The 20,369-nt window shown below is 39.4% G+C and overlaps 1 protein-coding gene across 1 annotated transcript; it reads left to right on the forward strand.

Moving 5' to 3' along the window:
- Positions 1 to 3,788: 3,788 nt before the first annotated feature.
- LOC103772932 (lipid phosphate phosphatase-related protein type 5) lies at positions 3,789 to 17,789 on the forward strand. Its single transcript, XM_008940275.1, has 4 exons — positions 3,789 to 3,996; positions 14,979 to 15,004; positions 15,063 to 15,195; positions 17,449 to 17,789. The coding sequence occupies exons 1-4, from the start codon at positions 3,789 to 3,791 to the stop codon at positions 17,787 to 17,789; spliced, it is 708 nt and encodes a 235-aa protein (XP_008938523.1).
- Positions 17,790 to 20,369: the final 2,580 nt, after the last annotated feature.

Consider the following 20,369-nt stretch of genomic DNA (forward strand, 5'->3'; position numbering starts at 1 on the left):
GCAGACTCTCATCTCACCCTTAATTTTCAAACCTACCAGTCTCTATTTTCCTTCTGGCACTTATGATTTCGTGGCATCAGGGGCTGATCAGATTTTATCAGGCTGAGTTTTCAAAATGCTGTTGTCAGAGTATCTTTTAGTTAACCTGTAGTTGACTGAAACTATTCTACTCTGGTCTAACTTAGAGCTGTATGTGAAAAAGGGTGCTGGATTGTGATCCATATGTGGGACATCAAAATATTTGTTATCTGTTTGTTATAAGTTAAGGAAGAACACATTCTAGAATTTAATCTCTGAAAGAGAAACATTTCTGGAAATGTCCTCTGTGAATTTGCTGTGCCAGGAATCTGTAAATTTACCTCGTACCTGAAAATTCTAGACACTTTTTTCATTGCGGACCTTAGTCAGAAAATCCCACTACCTTCAGTAATGTTTCTTCCATCTATTTTAGGCTGATTATTTTTCTACTTAGTGGCTGGTACCAAGTCACTTTTGCTTCTGTAGGCACTTTGGTACTATTGGAAAAAAATTAAAGGACAGGAACAGAATTGAACAGACTTTTCTCTTGCTCTGCTACTCGAAGTAGAAGTGGCCTCTATGCATCCTGAAGGAGACTAAGCTGTTTTGTCACTTCTGCCAGAAAGAAATCAAGGAAACTTGATAAATAATGCAAGGATGCACAATTGCCAGCAGCTTTGTGTTGCAGGGCAAAAACCTCTAAGGATATGTAGTGAGGTATTCAAATGTTCATTTTTATGTACATCTTCTAGAGCAAGTTAGAGGAATCACATAGTAAATTCATCTGGCCTGGTACACTTTTTCGGGAGCAATAAGCAGTTTTGCTAGGTCGGTTGCTGCAGTATTTGAATATCCCCCGATGTGGTTTTGAAATGACAATGGTAATGTAACAGAAAATTAGAAATTACATCCAGACTTGTATGAATTGAGTAGACTAAACTTAGCCTCTGAAATCAAATGGAGATGGTTTTACTTGTATGAGGAAGCCTCTTTAGCTTCTTGATATATGACCTACTTCAATAATCCTGGAATATCTTTGATTAGCTAAAACTTATTTATGTGCCCTTTTCTTGTTGTCACGTTTGATGGCTGTTAAGTCTTTACATGAAGAAGGAGCTGCTGGAATACTTTGTTTACTCTGTGATCATGTTGTTCTTGAAGGGCCCATTTGGTCTTTGTCTTCATAGTTCTGTTTGAACCTGTGTGCACAACTGCAACTTCTTTTCCTTGATAGTTTTCTTCTTCCAGTCCCACATTTTTTTGGGGTAGAGGAAGTGGGAGAAAAAAATATGTAAAGCTTGCTGCTTTTTCTTTTTTTTTTTTTTTTTTTCTTATGTGCAAATGCTGGGGACTTTAGAAAGCCACTTTTTTGGAAGGGAGGAATGTCAGCAGGGGATGTTAAAGCTAAGGGATAATTTGTCATGCCCTTCCTTTGTGAAGGATAATTGCATTGCAACTTTATCTAAGAATAAGAAATAAACCACACTGTTAAGGTCTGCAGTAACTTTGCATACCCTATGTCAGTATTGGCCTGTTGGGACACATAGCAAGACAAATACACGGTTTGATACTCTGATGCTGTTTTTATCCAAGTGTAAAACCACTAATCCAACAGAGCAGTATCCTGCAGAAACAGTAAAAGGTTCAGAACTATTGTGGATTTTCTTGGGAATTCTTCTTTCTCTATCTGTCTGCCTCTTGTGCTGTGATGTCTTACATGAACTGTGCCTGCAGAAGTTGTGTTTGTACTTCCAATGGAATGTGTAATTTCTGCTGTGTTTCCTATGCATGCTATTTACAAACGCTAAAAATATCGAGGCCATATGCTTCATCCCTTGATGGGCTCTCTGGAAGTAAAGTGGCAAGCAGATGTGAACAAAGCAGACAGGGTTCTGTCTGCAACAGCTGAATGCCTGCCTGTCCTATAAATGGTGCACTTACGTTTAAGTGAGAAAATGTTAATCCAACTAATCCTAGATGATTAGGGAATTTGTATGCATTGTTTGTAATCCAAAATCGTAGGCTTGAAGTAATAATCAGTTTCCCAGCCAAACAATTCTTGCTCATTGTACATCATGCAGGATTGAGGAGATGGGTCTCCATATGACACGTAATAAATGACAGCCAAAGTGGAATTGTAAGTAGCTTTAGCTGTGTTTTACAGCCTTAAAAGCAGAGTGATGTTTAAACAGTTTTAAAATGCTCTTGCAGCATCTCTTGGATACATTGAAGTGAGCAGTGGCCCAGTTTTCATCATAAATGGTTCTTGTTTAGCTGAGGTGTGGTACGTCGTAGATAGCAAATGAAAAGGCTGCGGGAGGTGGGTGTGCCACGTCCCCGGCACTCGGAAAACACATGCGTGTGACATGCTGCTTTCATCAGGAGTGTCTGTTGTAAACACTCCGTAACACTCACACCTACTATGGTGAACATGGTTTTGGAGAGGGACTAGGAAAGAAAAAGTTATGGCACTCATTATCTCTGAGCAGTCACCTGGCTTTGCTAAGATCACTTCCATTCACCTGCAGGTCAAAGCATATTTTTTATCAATGTGAAGCACTAAGAAATTTGCTCTCAGTCCTGGATGCCATTTCCTGGAGTACGAGGCACCATAAAAAACTCCTTTGGTTATACTGGGTGAAAACTCAGTCGGCTGTGGATTCCACTTCTGCTTGCCATTCTGCACAACATACACTGTTACCTGTAATTTTGCATGTATTGTATAAATGTATCATAATTATCCATTTTATAATGGTTATAAATGATATAGTTATATGAAAGTTTTATTTACCTTATATACTTATTAATGAATCAATTATTAATACAATATACCTATGTTTTAAGGACTTTGTTCTTTACAAATAATATTTTTTCTTCTCTGCAGATGTTACTGGATGTAGGGTTAAGGAGTATGTATGAAGGCATTAATTTCCAAAATAGTTTTTTGTTTTCAAAGTAATACTAATTAAAAAAGCTATCAAGAACAGAAGTCAGTCCAACACTATCTTGCTATTCTTGGTTTTTTTTTGTTTTTTTTTTTCCTTTGTCTCCATCCTGTCTCTAAAAGGGATCTGAGTTATAGTTTGTTTGGGATTTTTTGTCATTGAAACTCTGAATAACATTATAAGGAGTTTGGTCGATTTGTAACTGCATCTTTACAAATCAAGTATTAAGTATTAGAATCGTTAAGTGGAGCTCAGCTTCCCAGTATAGTTATTTTGGGTAGTAATAGGGATTTCTGTGACCTGTCCATAGCAATTTAGGGCTCAGACATGACTGAATTAATTCTGCTTAAAGATTTGTTAATCATGGGTCAGCTGAGCTGCAGGAACCAGCCATGTGCAGCTTGCAGCCTGTGGGAAGTACGAGGTGAAGTATTTGAGCTTGACCTGCTTTAATTAAGACTTAGGCCAATACATGCTACCTTTTTAGACTTTATGGAGTGAGTGCACAGTCTGTCCATGACTGCTAACTAGTGAGAACGTCATATGGTCAAACTGCTCCTGGCTGATGTCTGATGTCTCTTCCCTGCTTGTGGAAGTGCATGACTCTGTTCATAAGTTCATCTCGATGCAGAACGTGTGGATATGCCTGAGTTTCAGCACATACTTAATAGTAGTTTGATCATACTTACACAGGTTGAGTTTTGTGTTTCTCCACTTCTCAGTTTCTGCCTCTTCTGTTCTTGGGGGGGAGTGTCTGTGGATATTTGGGCTCTGCCACAAGGCCGGGCTTGAGGTGCTGGCGTTGTGCATTCAAACTGCACAGACATGAGGCTGAGCGTCCAAGAGGACTGCACGAGGAATGAGGAGCTTGTGCTGCGCTGGACTGTAGGCCACACGCATGCTCACCTGGATGGTGATGAGGACAGTCCAGCTGTCAGGGTGGTCCTCTTTGCCCTCGTGGCCAAGTGCTCATACTTGTCTGAAGTCAGCACTTCAGTCCGTCACGGGGACTCGTCCGGAGCATTTAGCAAAGGCAAATGAAGTTTGTAGGCAGGCTGACCTTGGGGCATGTACGTCATTCAGGGACATCTGCAGCTGGCAGAATGAACGCATGGAGCTGGGCTGAGAGTTCTATTAGGCTTTGCCTTGAGAAAGGGATCTGGCCACCCAAGCAGGATGCACATGTAGCCTTTACTGCCTAGCCATCAAGTGGGAATTGTGAAACTAGGCTTCTCTGTAAAGCACTAGGAGATTTATGCATGAAAAGAATTACATATGAGCTAAGTATGTAGTAATTGTTAATTAATTATCTTGGTATTGGCAGGATTTAATCACATGCTTCAGTGCTACTTGAAATAGCAAAGCTGTCCTGAGGTGGAGCAGTGTTTGTGGATGAGTGTGGTGCTGATAAAATCTTTTTATGCAACCACATTCATTTTAAGAGTCAGTGTTGCAATTTTACTCAATATTTCTTTTGTTTATGAATTGTTTGTGGTGGTTGTATGATTAGAAGTAGAAGGAAAACATAAAGCAGAGACTATTTCTTTAAAAAACCCTTGATATATTTACATATGCAAATGTATACGCACAGTGCGCTGCCAGAAAATTGTCACGTTTAGGTGGTTAACTTATATCTATGGTTTAGCTCACATATGTTTTTAACCTTGAGTGCCAATAGCAAAAAAGTGATGCCTGAAAGAATTAGTTCACCACACCAGAATACCTAAAAAGGTTATCATATCGCTGAATGTGTGAAAGCACTTTTCAACACAGCATACTTTGAACTATTCTTTCTAGTAATAACTTAAGTTGCTCAAATATTGAGAGATTACATCAAGCACTGATTAAAAACAGAATATATGTTCCTATATTTACATAACAATTGTGTATTGTATCTAATGCCCCTTTATTTTCTTCACGGAGAAGACCAAAGTGCCTGCTCTAACAGTCTGTCTTGAAGACAGCCAATGTCAGGGCTTTGTAAGATCTAAAAATTTTAAATAGACTCATTCATCCTTAAAACGCTTCTTTTACCACTTGAGCTTTTTTGAAGATACTTGATAAAGCCAGCAACACGTTTACTATTATTTTACAGTTCTGTACAAAGGAGGTGATCCTTGTTAAGGTAAGCCATTATGCCCTGGTTTATGAGTGAAAGGAGATAGAGTCACATATTGAAGAAAAGTAGCTGGGCTTACTTTGGCCAATAAACTTCACAATTAGTTTTCAGAATACTATTGCATGCCTAAAAGAGCTGTTTTTATGCGCTGCTGTCCTCACAGCCGAGTATACAATCTCCCCTCTGTCTTTTCGGCATTTCCTGTACTAGGAATTTTTTGCTAAAATTTCCCACTCTTGCTGCTCCTATTTCAGCTCATTGGCTGCTGTGCTAATGAGGGCACTTGGGACTTCCTCTTAATTCAAGCACTGCATTGTGTAAACTCCTAAACAGGGTCAGACAACATAGTGTTGCCAGCTGCACATCTGCAGCCATCTGGGTTTGTGGCAGGAGCAGTAAAATAGATGTTGTGTAGCAGAGTTGAAAGAGTGACAAGAGTGGTGCAAATCATATTTGCAGAAAACTGTAAATTAAATGCCCATATTTGATCTGCAGGATATACAGAATCATTGTTGCAATGATCATTCTACATTTATATGTATCAAATAAAGACAAATGGGCTATGCTCCTGCACTGCAATGTTCTGTGAAAAAGCTTGCTGGCTGATTCACTGTTATTGCACTGTGAAGGGAAGGGGTAAGTAACTATTAAAAATTCTGATGCTCATAAGCAGTTCTGTGCTCCCACTTCTATGCCTTCATTAAGATTCTGTTTCTAATAAACATCATTTCAGCATATTAATTCATTTTAATAGCATTGTTAAGGAGAAGTAGTTGCACACTATGAAATTACAGCTTTGAGGAAAGAGGTGCAGGTGAATGGTCACATAGTGTTTTGTACTGGGCTTACTAGTTGTTTGGGGCATGTCTGGAAGAGGGGATTGTGATCTCTTTCTTTCTGATCCTTTCTCACGGACCAGCATCTCTAGTGACCATTCTGGGAATAACTTCTTGGGTCTGCTCGAAGCCAGTGAAGCTTCACAAGTTAGCTTTGGTAGAGCCATGGTTTTGTTCACTTTGTATCACAGAAGTGTCAATACAAGTTGCATTCTCTAATTTTCTTCGAATTCTTTTCTCTGGTCATTTGTTTCCTGGCTTTCACAGGCACTAGATGTGTGGATTAAAACTGCCAGGCTTTGTTAATCAATAATTTTACCGCTGGTTTTATGCTGACTGTACAGTTTACACACAAGTAACCCCAATGTGAGACAGCTCAGAATAAAGTAATTGTTCTAGATCAGATGGGTCCCGTGCAACGGCTTTTGAAGTGTTTTTAACTCTTTTTGAATGACACCTGGATCCATTGCAGCAATGCTCACAATGTGAAGGCTGTGAAGAAGAATGATTTTAAGGCAATAGACTAAGACTCGGCATAACAGCTTTGGACTTTTCTTTCTGATTTTTCTGACCTATTAAACCCTTTTTTCAAAATAATTAGTACTACTGCTCTGTAAAATTGGCTTGGCTTCCTGGTTTTGTTTTATTATATTCTTGGGATGGCCTTCATAGCTAAGATCCATTTCCCCACTTTGACTGCAGTAATTGCTCTTAATCTAGAGTGCCATACGTCTTCATGTTTTCACAACTAATCCAGCCCCTGTTGAATTTAGTGGGGATTTTGATTTTAACTGGAAGAAGGTGATGACCTTAATGTATTTGGTACATTGGCAGTTATACTGTAGCCTAAGATATTTGTAAAGGAAGAGATGCTTATACAGAGGCCACTATAATAGGAGTGGAGCTAGTTAGGTGCTTTCAAAGAAAGCTATCTTATTGTGAAGATAATTTTTAATTAGAAAAGTGAAAAATTGTTTTATTGAGCTGTCAAATTTATCATTATGCATCAAACACTAATTGACAATCACCAGCGTAAGTAAAAAAACAATTACGTGTGTATGTTTTGCAGACGCGTATTTTGCCACAAAAATCCAGAAAAACAATTGTTATGGAACCCTACAGTTATTAATGATGTGTAGCCCATTTTTCTCATATTAAAATACAAGGTGCTTGTACTGGTGCAGTGTTTGGTCCTTCAGTTTCAGTTGTTTGATGATGGTGGCAGTTTAATGAAAGTGGCTTTCCTTGAAGTGATCTCAGGAATGATATATCTGCAAAATGTGGCTGGCCTTGAGTACAAGTGAGATCGAAGTAAGATGGTGTGAAAAGCAGGAAATTCAGATATTGTCTTTTCTCTGAGCCTTTGAGAACAGTTGGCTCCAGCCATATACTGACTATTAAATCACTACTTTTTGACCAGAATCTTTAAGAGATGCCTTTTATGTGATCAGTTTTTATTCAAATAGGAATGAAAGACCATTTATGTTGAATTTTGCAATGGAATGTTCATCCTGGGTAGAAAAGTGCAGTTGTGTATATCAATGAAAGCATAAAGTAACATTGCTGTTGGAAATGATTGTTGGTATGGGTAGCATAAACAGTGGTATTGTGCTTATCAAGGAGTGATGTTTTCAACATGCACAGAAGGGTTAAGAAATCAATCTTCCCCAACAGACAGAACCATGTACAGTTTTCTTGGACAGGCAAGAAAAGGCCAGGCCATAACAAATTACATTCTTTTCCATATGTATCATTTGAAGTCCAGTTGAAGGTTTCCTTGATACAGCTGAATGCAGAGCCAAACGTGTTCTGTAGAATCCATTTTCTCATAGGGAATATAAATGGTAAGCCTTAGAACATTTGGGTTTTACTTCACAAATACTCTATTATTTTAAAGGTTGAAGCTAAACAAAGAAAAAAAATGGATGTAACATTCTATTTAAAAATCCTTAATGCAATAATAGGTACCAACAACCACGGAGGTCAGGAGACTAAAAGTGGTTGATCTCTGGTCATATTACAGTTCTTCCTAATCAGGTGTTTGTAGACTAAAGTGTGAAGCTTGAAAACTTTGGATAATGACACATTCATTTTATAAAAACAAAATGAGAACAACTTAAAACCTGTACAAATTCCCTATTATAAGAACCTTACCTAGAATATTTCAGCCTGAAGTAACTTTACCTTTTGAAATATAAATTGATGCTTTTAGAAGGCAGTTTTGAATTCTTTTCTCTTCCTCTCACTATTTTCAGATCAAAATTGCAATTTTTTTAGTATGCTGAGAAGATACTTTAGAAGATGTGAGTTTTTTTCTAGCTTTTGGGTGTTATTTTTTTTAAAATTAGAAAAGCTCGGTGCATGGGCAAGGGTTCTTGCTGAAGTCTGTTGTTTGCCACCTCTTGGAACATGTTCACCAGGAATACTTGTCTCAGTATTGCAAAAACTATGCCAGCAGTTAGCTGGTTTTGAAGCCAGCTGCCAGAGAGTTGGCCCCCAGCCTGCCATGTTAGCAGTATTGAGCTTGTTTTCCTCGTGTCCTGGCCATTTCTGATCCCCTGGAGAAGTGCAGAGCAGCTGGATACTCTTCATCTCCTCACAGCAATATGGAAGGTTTAGTAGACAGGGGTAGGGGAGGTGGTGCCCATCGTGGGAGGCAAAGCGGGCTGAAAACAGAGCCTGGCAGGGCTGGCATGTCCCGTGGGGCCGCTTCTGTTGAAGAGCATCGGATGCCTGCTGAGATCAGGGCTGCTCTCACGCGCCAAGGCTCTCCCTCTGCCCCTCTGTGGTGATGGCACCAGGCCCTTCTCTTAGTTACACTCAGAATAGTGGGGTCCTGGTAGCTGTTTCTCAAAATGATCTTTTACAGATCAATGAACCTAAGCGTGTTCTGGCTTTGTGTGATTCCAGCCCTGGGGACAGCAGGCTGCTGTGCAGAGGCCTTGCCTGTTGGGTAACGCAGGCATGCTCTAGAGGAGATGCCATTTGCAAACACCATCTATTGCTCATTTAGGGAAAAAAAAAAAAGGAGGAAAAAAGAAAGGAAGCTTTTAGAGACACTGTACTTAAAAATATTTAGTATTTTTTCTGTGATATGGTAAAGTAATAAATGAAGATAATTCCGTGAATTTGTCCATGTCTAAGTGTTTACATGCTCATGGTGTTTACTTGAAGCTCTCTGGTTATAAATGCTTGGTTATTATGTGCCTCTGGCTTTCAAATAGTGATGAAGTCTTCATGGAATGAGCAGCCTTGACTATTGTTACTTACTGTGTGCACAGTGTATTACAAAGAGCAGTGAAGGATATTTGTCCGTGTCACATTAGTGTTTAGTAGCATATAGGCGTAATCTGCACTGCAGAGAAATAAGTAAAGCGGATAGTATTTGACTATTAGATCTATAATCTTATACTTTTGTTTGTCTTTTGTAATGGCTTTGACCTAATATATACCAAGAACTCTGTTAAAATGTTGATATTTTTCTCAAAAAATGGAGAGCACGTATTTTTAAAACAAAATTTACTGGGGAAAAAAATGCTGAGTATTTTTTTCTACACCTTTCTCTAGAAAAGCAATTTTCGTTTCACATCTTTTCTTTAGACCTTCAGAATCTGCTGTGCAGGTCCTGTGTCTCCACACTGAATGCAAGGAAGCAAGTTTTGTATTTAATCAATATCAGACATATTTACTTAGGATTTAGTTTTTCATGTTCCTCAAAACTACTGGTCATGTTTTACTACACAAAAATGTATTTCTGTGAAAATCAACCAGGGCACTTGCTGTCAGTTTAAGCAAGCAAGAAGCAATGAGAACAAGAGAAACATAAAGAAAATGGCCTCAAGGGAAAGCTTTGCATAATGAACTTGAAACTGCTGCTGCTGGAAATGCTGTTGCTGCTTTTCTTGCCAGGGCTTTCACCTCACATGGCAATTTTAGCTTAAAACGAGAGTGGAGCTTATCTAGAGCATCACTGAAGACTGAGGTTTATGCTGCTAGGTTTTCCAAGCTCTAGAGACCACTATGCTTTGTGGTATGTTGATGACATTTTTTAAAGAGGAAATAGGCCAGAAATAGCCCATGGTCTTGCTAGAAGTTAAGAAGAAAAGGCAAAGTACAGGAACAATAAAGGCTATGGAAGCCATATTTTTAAAATAAAACTACCCCACATTTTTTAAGTGGGAACTCCTAGGTGAGATGAATGGGGAGGCCATGAAGCTTAAATGATAACAGTTTGCCTGGAGATACGGAAATCATCCCAAATATTTTTAGCTCCGGTTCCCTTCCTGCCTGATACGGAAGTGTAAGAAAATTCGTTCTGGAGAGAAAAGCAGAGCTGTGAACTGCTTGAGATGCTCATTCCCCAGAGGGACAATCCCTTGCCATGTTATTTCTTGAAGATAGTCTCACAAATGCATCGGTTAGGGTTCAAGTTGTGCCTAGATGAAAGAAATGCAATGAATGAAGTCAGAAGAGAAATTGTAGTGCACAGTATTGTCAACTGTTCTTCGCTTGAGAAGTTCAGAACATGGATGAATATTTAGTGTTCTTTTGAATGCAGTAGCTGCTTTTCAGTATTACTCATCTGAGTGGTTGCTGTAGCTACAGCATAACCCTGAGAATTGGCAGAGACCGAATCGTGTATTCTGCCACGTTCTCTGGTCCATATGAAATATTTAATGAACATCTGTATACTCTAAAGTAGGTGTTAGCTGGAAAGCCCTATGAATGGCTGTAACAGAAATTTCTTTCCTAATCCCAAGTAGATGATATTAACCTTAAATTTCACGATTTATCATGTTTAAATGCATTAATATACTCTCAGATATCTTGTTATCCAAATGAATGTTTAATTCTTACTTGAATCCTGGGTTTTTATAGGAAGTTATGTCATATTTGAGAAGGTAGGCCATAAAATAAATCTCATTAGTATTTCAGAAGTGCACATTTAAGGTCATTTATTTACATGGGTGCTGGCTGTTCTAACGCATACATGACACTAGAGTAAGTATGTTCCTGGAGTCAGTTTACTGGAAAATCAACAAGGTCAGAGCTGCTATAGCTCTAATATTTGGGGTGAGTCAGGTTTGACATTTCAAGTTCAAAAAGATTTCAGAATTTAGAACCAAGTTAATATACTAGATGGCTGATTTTGGGAAGGAAATAGTAGATTTTCAAATTGACATGCAGTGCTAAAACTAGGAGCAGCTTGCCTGGATTCAGAAAAATGACTAATGCAGGAAAAAAAAAAAAAGAACTTATTTTGGTGGAAGGAATAAGTGTAGGGAACATGTGCTAAATGTTCCAAGTATCTTGTGGAGAAAACAAGGGAAAGATATTCAGTAGCTGACAATAGGTATATTACTAGTCCAAAAGCAGTATGAAAATCAGTCAGCTAATAAATTAATCAGGACCTAAGAGATGAAACAAGAAGTATTAAATTTAGATCTTGGTCTCCCAACCTCTGTTCCTGGCTGTTGAATGGGTTGTCACATCACAGACAGGATACGATTGCCATGGAGATGGTTATGAGAACTTTTCCTGTAAGTTAGATTTTGCTGGGTTAATATTTCTTTTCTATGCTTCCATTAAAAGAAAGGATTATCTAAATGCTTGTTATGAAGTATGTATTAGTATAAAATATCTTTCTGTCGGGTGATTTCTGTGTTGTTCCTATTACGCTTTGTATTGTGAGCCAGGACTAAGGACTTCCCTGTGATTACGGAGGGAAGCTGTAGTAGAACAAGGACCTGGTCACTGCCTGTCCAAATTTAGGCCTGTGCCTGTAGGGCAATCATTCTTGTGTTGCTCCTTCTTGTAACAGTTATATACCCTGCATTTTTATCTAAGGACTGTGCAAATAATTTTTAGGTATGTTTTTTAGAATACTGGAAATCATGCGCTTCATATTGTTAATCTTCATGTGAAAATTGTTCTTTCTTTATACTTCACATTCTGTAATTATATGTTCAAAAGGGCTTCGCAGCCTTAGGGAAGGATAGCCTCTGCTTTTAACAGCTGTTAAAATATCTGTGAGCTAAGAATTTCAATGTATATTTTTCTTCAGGATAGCTGTACAGGAATTGAAAATATTGTGACCCTGTTAGACAGAATAAGGTAGAATATACCTCTTGTAATATCCTCATTCTTTCATTGCAAATTATCTTTCAATACCTGGACTTGTGTAGGTCTGTCCAGAAGTTATGTGTCAAAGCTTTTTGCTTCTCTGTTGCAATCCTTCACTATCAGTTTTGGAATATTCCAAAAACTTTTTGCCCCAAGACTTAACCAAGAAGTACACAAGTAATTCTGTCATATTAAGTGTCATTTGTTGCCTTGTTGGAACTCACATAAGCAGTGGAAGGGGTAATGGTGGTCCCTCTGCCAGAGGTAATACAGAAATTGTTCCTTCCTGGAACGTACCAGGCATGCAAACTGTGGTAAAGGGCAAGAGGGAGATTGCTCTCCCTTTCCTTTACCCTCTAGAGCTGATTATTGCCAGTGTTGCTGGAAGGGGAGGGAATTGCACTGGACAGAGTATGTCTCCTGGGACTTACAGAGATAGAAAAAGATTTTTCCTTCCTTTTCTGAAACATCAGTAGGCTGAATGTTGAGATCAGCAGTGCTTATGCTGAAGGATGGAGGAAGAAGAACAGCTATAGCCAAGCTGTACAGAAAAACACAGAACCTGTATTTGTTGCCAAATTCCAGAAGAATTCAATCAAAGCCACAGAAGTGTAGAGTTTACTACCTGTTGTGCTCAATGGCATCTCCCACTCTGATTACTTCTGAGGGTAGAGCACTAGGCCCAGTATAACAAAAGCTTTGTGTTTAGCCAAGTTCTGCATCGTTCTGACCCTTGCACCTATGTACCCACTCAGAGTATTTTTGTTCAGCGAAGAACTTGAACACTGCTCCCCGCTGTTCTTGGAGCCGAGTGTTTTCTTTATCCAGGTTACCATCAAAGACAGGAAATGTAACAAGGAAAAAATCGTTGCCAGTAGCAAGGACCTAGATACAACCGAGGAAGACAAGTCGCTGGAAGTGAGGATCTCCTTTGAGAACTGAATGAGCAGTTCTCCCGTTTGATAACCCTGGCTTCCCTACCGACTGAAAAGAAGAACCCCTATTCCTAGATCAGCAGGTCCAGAGACTGCTCAAAGCTCAAGAGTTGAGCTTGATGCAAAAGGTGGAGTGTTGTGTATCACCAACACTTCCCTGATGCTGGATTCTGCTTTTTCCTGGAATATGAAAATTGCAATAATTTAACTGAAATTAATTGAGACTTTTTTGTTTGTTTGTTTTAAAAACCCAACAGTTAAATGCAGCATCTTACTGTGTTCAGGTTGCCTAGTCCTTGATGTTTCATTGTTCCAAAGGAAAGAACGGAGTTACTGTGACTCACAGTAAAAATCGTGGTGTTTCAGTTCTCTACCTTTATGAATCATATTAAAAGTGAGGCTTTGTTTGTTTTCTTATGAGAGCTGTAGGGGTCCTTGAGCTGAATTCTCTGTATCATTGTCATAATTTTTGATGACCCTGAACTCAGGCTGAGTTATATTTCATGTGTACCAATCATTTATTAATTTTACATTAAGGAATTGTTCTTCACTGTACTGAAAATGTGTTTGCATCAAAGTAGAGAGAGGATACTTGTGAGTTCAGGTGTTGAAATTTCTGTTTCTTTTAAAAATTCCACTAGTTTGTTTCTGTAACAAACTGAATTTTGCTTTTTACATGCTGACCACCACAGATATTTTTGTTATTTGTGCCACATTGTTTATCATAAACACTTTCATCCTCTGCGTGTCACAATTTAGCCTGAAGTCATCTGTGTAGATCTACAAATAACTAAGTAAGGTCATTAATCGCATTCTTCATGTTGACAACAAACTCTGCTTATGAGCCATCATTCATAGGGTCGTTGTTGTTGTGTGGGTTTTTGTTTTTGTTTTTTTTTGTAACTGGTGCTGTGTGTAGAACTGGTCATACCCATCATGATATATGAAAAGGTTTATAATTTCCTGTTAGGCTAAATGTTTAGAGAAACCTAGGCAACAAACCAGATTTGATGGCATTATTTCTTGTATTTGTGTAGTATTAGACTTCAGTTTGCTTTGCTCCTGTTTATCAAACTATGGTGGACTTATAAATAAGCTTTGCTGCTATTTCACATAGAATAGTGGAAAATCCTTGCGTTTAAGTCCAACAGTGAATCAAAGCTGGAGTACAGTGGTCAGTGTTTGACCCCTCTGCTCAATTCTTTTTGATCATACCTGTGTGACCTGCTGTAAAGCTTTAGTAGGTTTAGATAGGTACATGCTTAAGGCTTCGCTTTGGCTATTAAGTCTCAATACGGTAACTGCCATGAGTAAATTAAAGGTTGTGTTTTTCTGTACAGGTAGATACACATCTTAGAGGCAATAATTTTCATTCAAGATCTGTATTTTTCTTTTTTGATTTGTGTTTTTCACCAACCGTAATGTGAATATCTATAGACATGAGGGCTTTATTCATTTTAATGTAATGAATGGCAAACAGGCTATGCTTGATGTTAAAATATCAGTGGTGACTATTTAAGCATGAGGACCAAAGCTAAAGCCAAACATGTTAAACTTAGTTGGCAAAATATGAATCAAACCCTGTTGATACCTCCTGGCAAACCAATCCTCTGATGTGAACAGGAGCTCTGTTTGATTTATTTTTTTTTCTCCCACCATAGTCCAAAATTTAAAGCCCAGCCCTATGAAGTACTGAGTGTCAGTGAGAGCCATGTGGGAACTGAAATGTTCAGCATCTTCCAGGATTAGGCCTTTGTTTTGGTCCACTTCTTGTGCATTATGTGATCTGTTGTTCTTGAACTAATAGATTGCTGTTTCCCCTCATCCTGAAAACTAGGTTATGTTATATTGATTCCACTCCCTGGTTAAAGAAGCTTATTCTCTTTTAATGCCAATAAAGTAAAGCAAACCATAAGGCGTATTTCCCCCATAAGAAGATTAATGTACAGAACTTGGTTCACGTATGTTGTCTTTTATGCTGGTTTGCTTTTGTTTCCTTAAGATGAGATAGTCATCCCTGTAATATTGGTATATTTTACTTGCTGTAACCTGCTGTACCATTTCTCTTCCCTTTTTTCTCCTTAAGATTATCGTTGGAGAAACTGCAGTGTTCTGTCTACAGTTAGCTACAAAGGATTTTGAAAACCAAGAAAAAACAATATTAACTGGAGACTGTTGTTATATAAATCCACTGGTGCGCAGGACCATCAGATTCCTTGGTACGAGTAAAAGTATTGCTTTCATTTTCTGAATGGTGAGAGTGATCAATTATGTCTTAATATCGATTCGGGGAAAATACTCAGATAACCATACAACATTTCATGTGTAGACTTAACTCAGGTACAGAGAGTTCTCTCCTTTTGGGTAGCAAGTGAAGCATCTTGTAAGCTTAGCTTGAAAAAAATAATTGCAGGAACAGCAGTAAAAATAGAAAAAGTTGGGACGGTAAGGGGGAAGAAACACGAGCAGGCTTGGATTAGGGTGAGGTGAAGAGAGGAGCTATCCTTGCGCCATATGTATAGCTTATAGTTTTCTTTAGGTTACACACACATGTAACAGCCAAAGTTGAAGACATAGGGATATAAATGTGTTTTTGAAGCCAAGCCTGGTTTAGGTACTTTCTTATTTTGGAGACTGTGTTATAATCCCTAGTAGAAAACTGTACAAAATCCATGTTCCACTGAAGTCTGCTGTAACTCCCCTGTTGAATTTAGTAGATATGAGATGTCATCCTTTCTGCTTAGTTCATTGAAAATGTTTTTGGAGGGAGAAGTACCACCACTCAAAATGTCTGTTGGATATTCCTAGATGCTGCTTTTTCATATGTGCAGAGACACCATAGCAGGACTCAGTTCTCTTGTTTGCTTCTCACTCAATGGTTGTTTCTAAGAGAAACAGCTGGAGGAATGAGGCCTTGGGGCAGCTAATCCTCCCTCATGCCCCAGGCACAGGGGGAGGGAGGGCATGTGCAGCTGTGTCTGTGTTTGCAGAGTCTGTGAGACAGCCGTGTCTGTCACACCGCAGTGATAAGTCACTAAGAATGAGACTGTCTTGCGTAGGTCCAGAGAAGGTGGGCAGTGATGATGATGGGCTCTTCCTGCTCCAGTTGCATTCAGTGTATAATGAGATAATGAGTGCCTGCGTTTCCTTCCCACTTGGTGGGCTCTCCTTGCTCACAGAAACAAATAAAACATGGGAGGTGAGGAAGGGGTGGACAGAGGCCTCTGCACTGCTCTACCAGGTGAGGCATTGCTGCCCATTATGCTCACGCAAAGTGATGTGGCCACCTCGGGGCTCCCTGAAGGGGCCCTTTTGTGCAGTGACTCGGCGAGGCACAATCCGCTGCTCACCGGTGACTAGCAGCTCAGGGTGAATTAATGTTAGTGTGACATTGCTGACCAGCCAGGATCCCATAAATCGTCCTCAGTCCTCTAGCTTTTCTGAGGAAAAAAATGACCTTTAGAAATGCATGTTTCTGTGGGATCGTGTCTGCTGTGGTGTGCTTCCATTAAAGTTCTCATGGTACCCCATGAAGTTTGGAACTGCCAGAAGTCATTCTGTATTCACAATGAATTGAAGTACAGGAAAGGAAAGGTGATTTGCCTGTGCAAATACAGGAGGAAATCTGTAGTTCAGGTGGAATTTGAACATACACCTGCTTTGCCTCCCAGTCAGAGTGCTGTTATCTGCATTTTCTTCCAGAGCTCATTTTCTGATTCCAAAAGTACAGAGAGCAACCTCAAAATAGCAGAAATCTGCTTTCTTTTAAGTAATCAGATGCATGCATTTCCATTCTAGTGAAGGAGTACGTGTGCTTGATGCTTTGCTGATATGTCTGATAAAAAATGTCTTTAGCATGAGTGGCTTCTCAGGTACATAGACCTGTAGCTCACTGTGTTGGTATTGTGATTGTTACGGCATGCATAGAGATGTACCTAGTAGCAGGCAGATGAAGCCAACTCGTGCATGGCAATATTGAATTACTTGGTTCTTCAGCTTCTTTACAACTGCGAGGGAAAAGAAAATATTTGTCCTCTATGTGCTGCAACTTTTCAGGTTACATTGTCAATAGGGCCTGACTTCTTCGGTTCTCAAACAGTATTATACAGTGAAGAATTTGCCTCTGTCACTTCTGTTTCGTGAACATGGTACCAGTATAGCTGGCTCCACAAACAGTGGAGACTCATGGCTTTAGGGGGGCTAGGAAGGTGGGGTACTTGCACAGGAGGGGAGCGTCTGCCTCCAAGGGATGGAGAGAGATCATCAGGTGTGTGGGTACGTCGTGATGTTGCTGCTGCAGTTGTATAGGGAAGTACATCTCCAGCATGAGCCAGGTCTTCAGGGTACAATACACATGAGGGTTTTTCATGCTCTTAAATGGAAGGAGATGGTGTATTACTATGATAAATACTACAATATGTTGCCCTGAGGTGAAATTGTCAGGAAATTTAACTCTTTGTTTTCCTCTTTAGGGATTTACACATTTGGACTGTTCGCTACGGACATCTTTGTAAATGCTGGACAAGTAGTAACAGGGAATCTTGCACCACATTTTCTTGCACTTTGTAAACCCAACTATACAGCACTTGGATGTAAACAGTATACACAGTTCATCAGTAGCGTACATGCCTGTACCGGAAATCCAGACCTTATCATGAAAGCCAGAAAGACATTCCCATCCAAAGAAGCAGCACTAAGCGTATATGCAGCTATGTATCTGGCTGTAAGTATATTGTACCATTCGATGCCTCTGTGTCTGGGAGAGCTAACGGCTCACTGTGCGGGGAGAGGGGAGGAATGGGGGAAAGATTAGACAACTACTGCCTGATTTTATGTATGTCAGCCTTCTTTGACTTACTGTAAGGCCTTTGAGGATTTGATTTTTTGCACTTAATGTTGACAGTTACAGATGTAGTTGTCCTTTGAACCTTGAGAGCTAAGGCAATGCTGAAAGTTGTCCAAAAAGTGTTGTAAATTTAGGATAACCAGGTTTTTGGTTTACTTCTTCCCCATTTTCAGAGAATGTGGGAGGAGGCTTTGTTGGGTGGTAAAGAATAAGGGTAGGAATTGCCTATGACAGTAGTTCCATGTTTTAACCCAGTACAGATTAGTATTGCATTAGTAATATGTAATATTACTAATAGTATATAATTATTAGTAATACAGCCGTATTCTTTGGTAAGGCGGTACAGAAAAGTGGGCATGTGTCTGATTCCTGCAGGTTCCCCAAGATCTGTGTGTGTCTTTAGGTACCAGAATTGGTGTTTATAGGTATCTCTGTGCTCATGCAAAGTCAATTTGGGTCTTATTCTGCAGTGAAGTGGGCTATGAGACAGTCCAGCCTTTCTTCCCTCTCTCCTCTCTGATACGGGAAGTGACGAGCAGGGCTGGGATAAAAACTGGTGTTTACTGCCTGGCATCAGACCTGCTCTAGAAGCTATTGATGGGTGTGGGGATGCAGGTGAGAGGCAGGTTGATTAAAGGATCTCACTCGATTAACTCTGTGCAGTGTTCCCTGGCTTAGTTTGGAGTGCACGTCGTGCTAGTCTTAAGCAGAAGCACATCTTGTTCTTAGTAAAGTTGTCCCCAGCACATGCCTGTGGGAGTCTCTTGCCAGATCTGCACTGGTAGTCACAGTCCTTTGTAGCCCTGAGCTGCCCTCAGTGTCAGTGGGAAACGTGCAAGTGTGTGTGTGTACCTCTGTTGTCACTGAAATCCCCTCTGAATCCTTGAGATTCCCTCAGTGTTTGAACAGTGGCCTGCCTGTACCTGTGTGTGTGCACATACGTACGCATGTATATATACTTGTGTCAGTGTGTATTGCTTTGGGCATATGTTTAATGAGCTGACTTTTATTTCGTGATTGGTCTGACATGATCCCAACCCCACCCGCAGCCAGCATGCCAACTCCATGCTTCTGAATGTGGTTTTAGAACCATTTGCTTAAAATCTGTAGCACTGACAGTTACATTTACCAAAAGTTCTTGTGAACGGTGTCTTAAGAGATGTGGATCATCAGTTAGCGCAGGCAAATGTTATCTGCAGATAAGAGATGAACAATAAAATTCTAACTTGAGACACGTGTAAGACTCCTAATAGTATTGTCTTTATTTGGGGACATATCTAAGGCTTTGCTTCACTGAAATATACCTCTAAATTTGGTATGAGCTATTTTAGAAAATATTCAGCATTCTTCATTTTAATTGCTCCTATTTTTCTCATCCATCTGTAAAGCTAGATTTCCACTGTTGCCATGAGTCACAGTAACTAAAGGAAACCAACTGTTCAGCTACTGCAAAGCAGGAAGGAAAATAGTATGAATACATTTTAAAAACAAAAAGTAGACATGAGTAAATTCTAATACCTAGTATCAATAGCTTTTTGACATGAGCAAGGGTACTTTATGCAAACCTTCTGTTGTCTGTGGTCAGTCTACAATTACCAACATCAAAAATTAAGTGCTGTGATCTGTTTCATAACTTTATAATCTTTCAGTAACTGCAGAAATTAAAATCTCCTATGTTGTTACTGAATCACTGCAAGATTTGTGACACTGTCATCACTGAAGTAAACCACTATAAACTGTTCTCAGGATTTCTGAGTTCTTATGGGCTGCCTGATAAAGTGAATTGCTATGACATATCAGCCGATTTGTAGCTTGCAAATTTAGGTCCTTGATTAATATTGATATTGACAGTCCATTTTTTTTTTTTTTTTTTTTAGCCTGCTGCATGGTTGCAGCTAAAAATACTATTTGTTACACACCAGGGAAAGAAATGCAATGTTCTAATATCTGGGGTCATGTCCTTAAACTGTCATGACATTTATCAGGACAGTTGCCCTCAATGACTATTCACTGGAATAGAAGATTTAAACAGTAGCCTAGTCTTTGTATGACCTGTGGTACAATGATTTTTGAGAGCATGGACATAAAGACCTCCGTATATTACTCAGCTACTATTTCATGAGCATATGATCTCTGATACAACATGTGCTTTCTTTTTGGTTAACATAAATACTTGGGTGAGAGGGAAGGATTCTTGCTGAATTCTCCCTAGACATTTCACCCAACTGTGCATAAACCAAACCCAGCTTAAAAACATAAACAGGCACCAAGCTGATCCAGAGTCCTTGCTCTCTGAGGGGGTGAGGTAAACAGCATCAGACTTGTGTGATTTCACTGATCAACCCATTTAAAAACCAACCCTATGCTTTATCTAATAATTCCCCTATCTAGTTCCATGTCTTTATCACCCAGCATCTGTGCATATTGTCTTGTTAACAATAGCTTCTTTTTTCCTCTAAGTTCTTGAGTCTTCCTTTTTTTTTCCCCTCCCCTCATTTGAGAGTGGGTGGCTGCTATGGTAACTCTTGAATTCCCCTCCTGCTGGAA

The sequence above is a fragment of the Merops nubicus genome, unplaced genomic scaffold (genome assembly GCF_000691845.1).
Source record: "Merops nubicus isolate BGI_N331 unplaced genomic scaffold, ASM69184v1 scaffold48565, whole genome shotgun sequence".
Lineage (NCBI taxonomy): Eukaryota > Metazoa > Chordata > Aves > Coraciiformes > Meropidae > Merops > Merops nubicus.

What these genes read in the sequence shown, in the direction of transcription:
- LOC103772932 (XM_008940275.1), top strand. Translation starts at nt 3,789, where the DNA reads ATGAGGCTGAGCGTCCAAGAGGACTGCACGAGGAATGAGGAGCTTGTG. An exon ending in GTCCGGAGCATTTAGCAAAG is followed by an intron (nt 3,997 to 14,978) that starts GCAAATGAAGTT and finishes TGTTTCCTTAAG; the next exon opens with ATGAGATAGTCATCCCTGTA. An exon ending in CAGGACCATCAGATTCCTTG is followed by an intron (nt 15,196 to 17,448) that starts GTACGAGTAAAA and finishes TTTCCTCTTTAG; the next exon opens with GGATTTACACATTTGGACTG.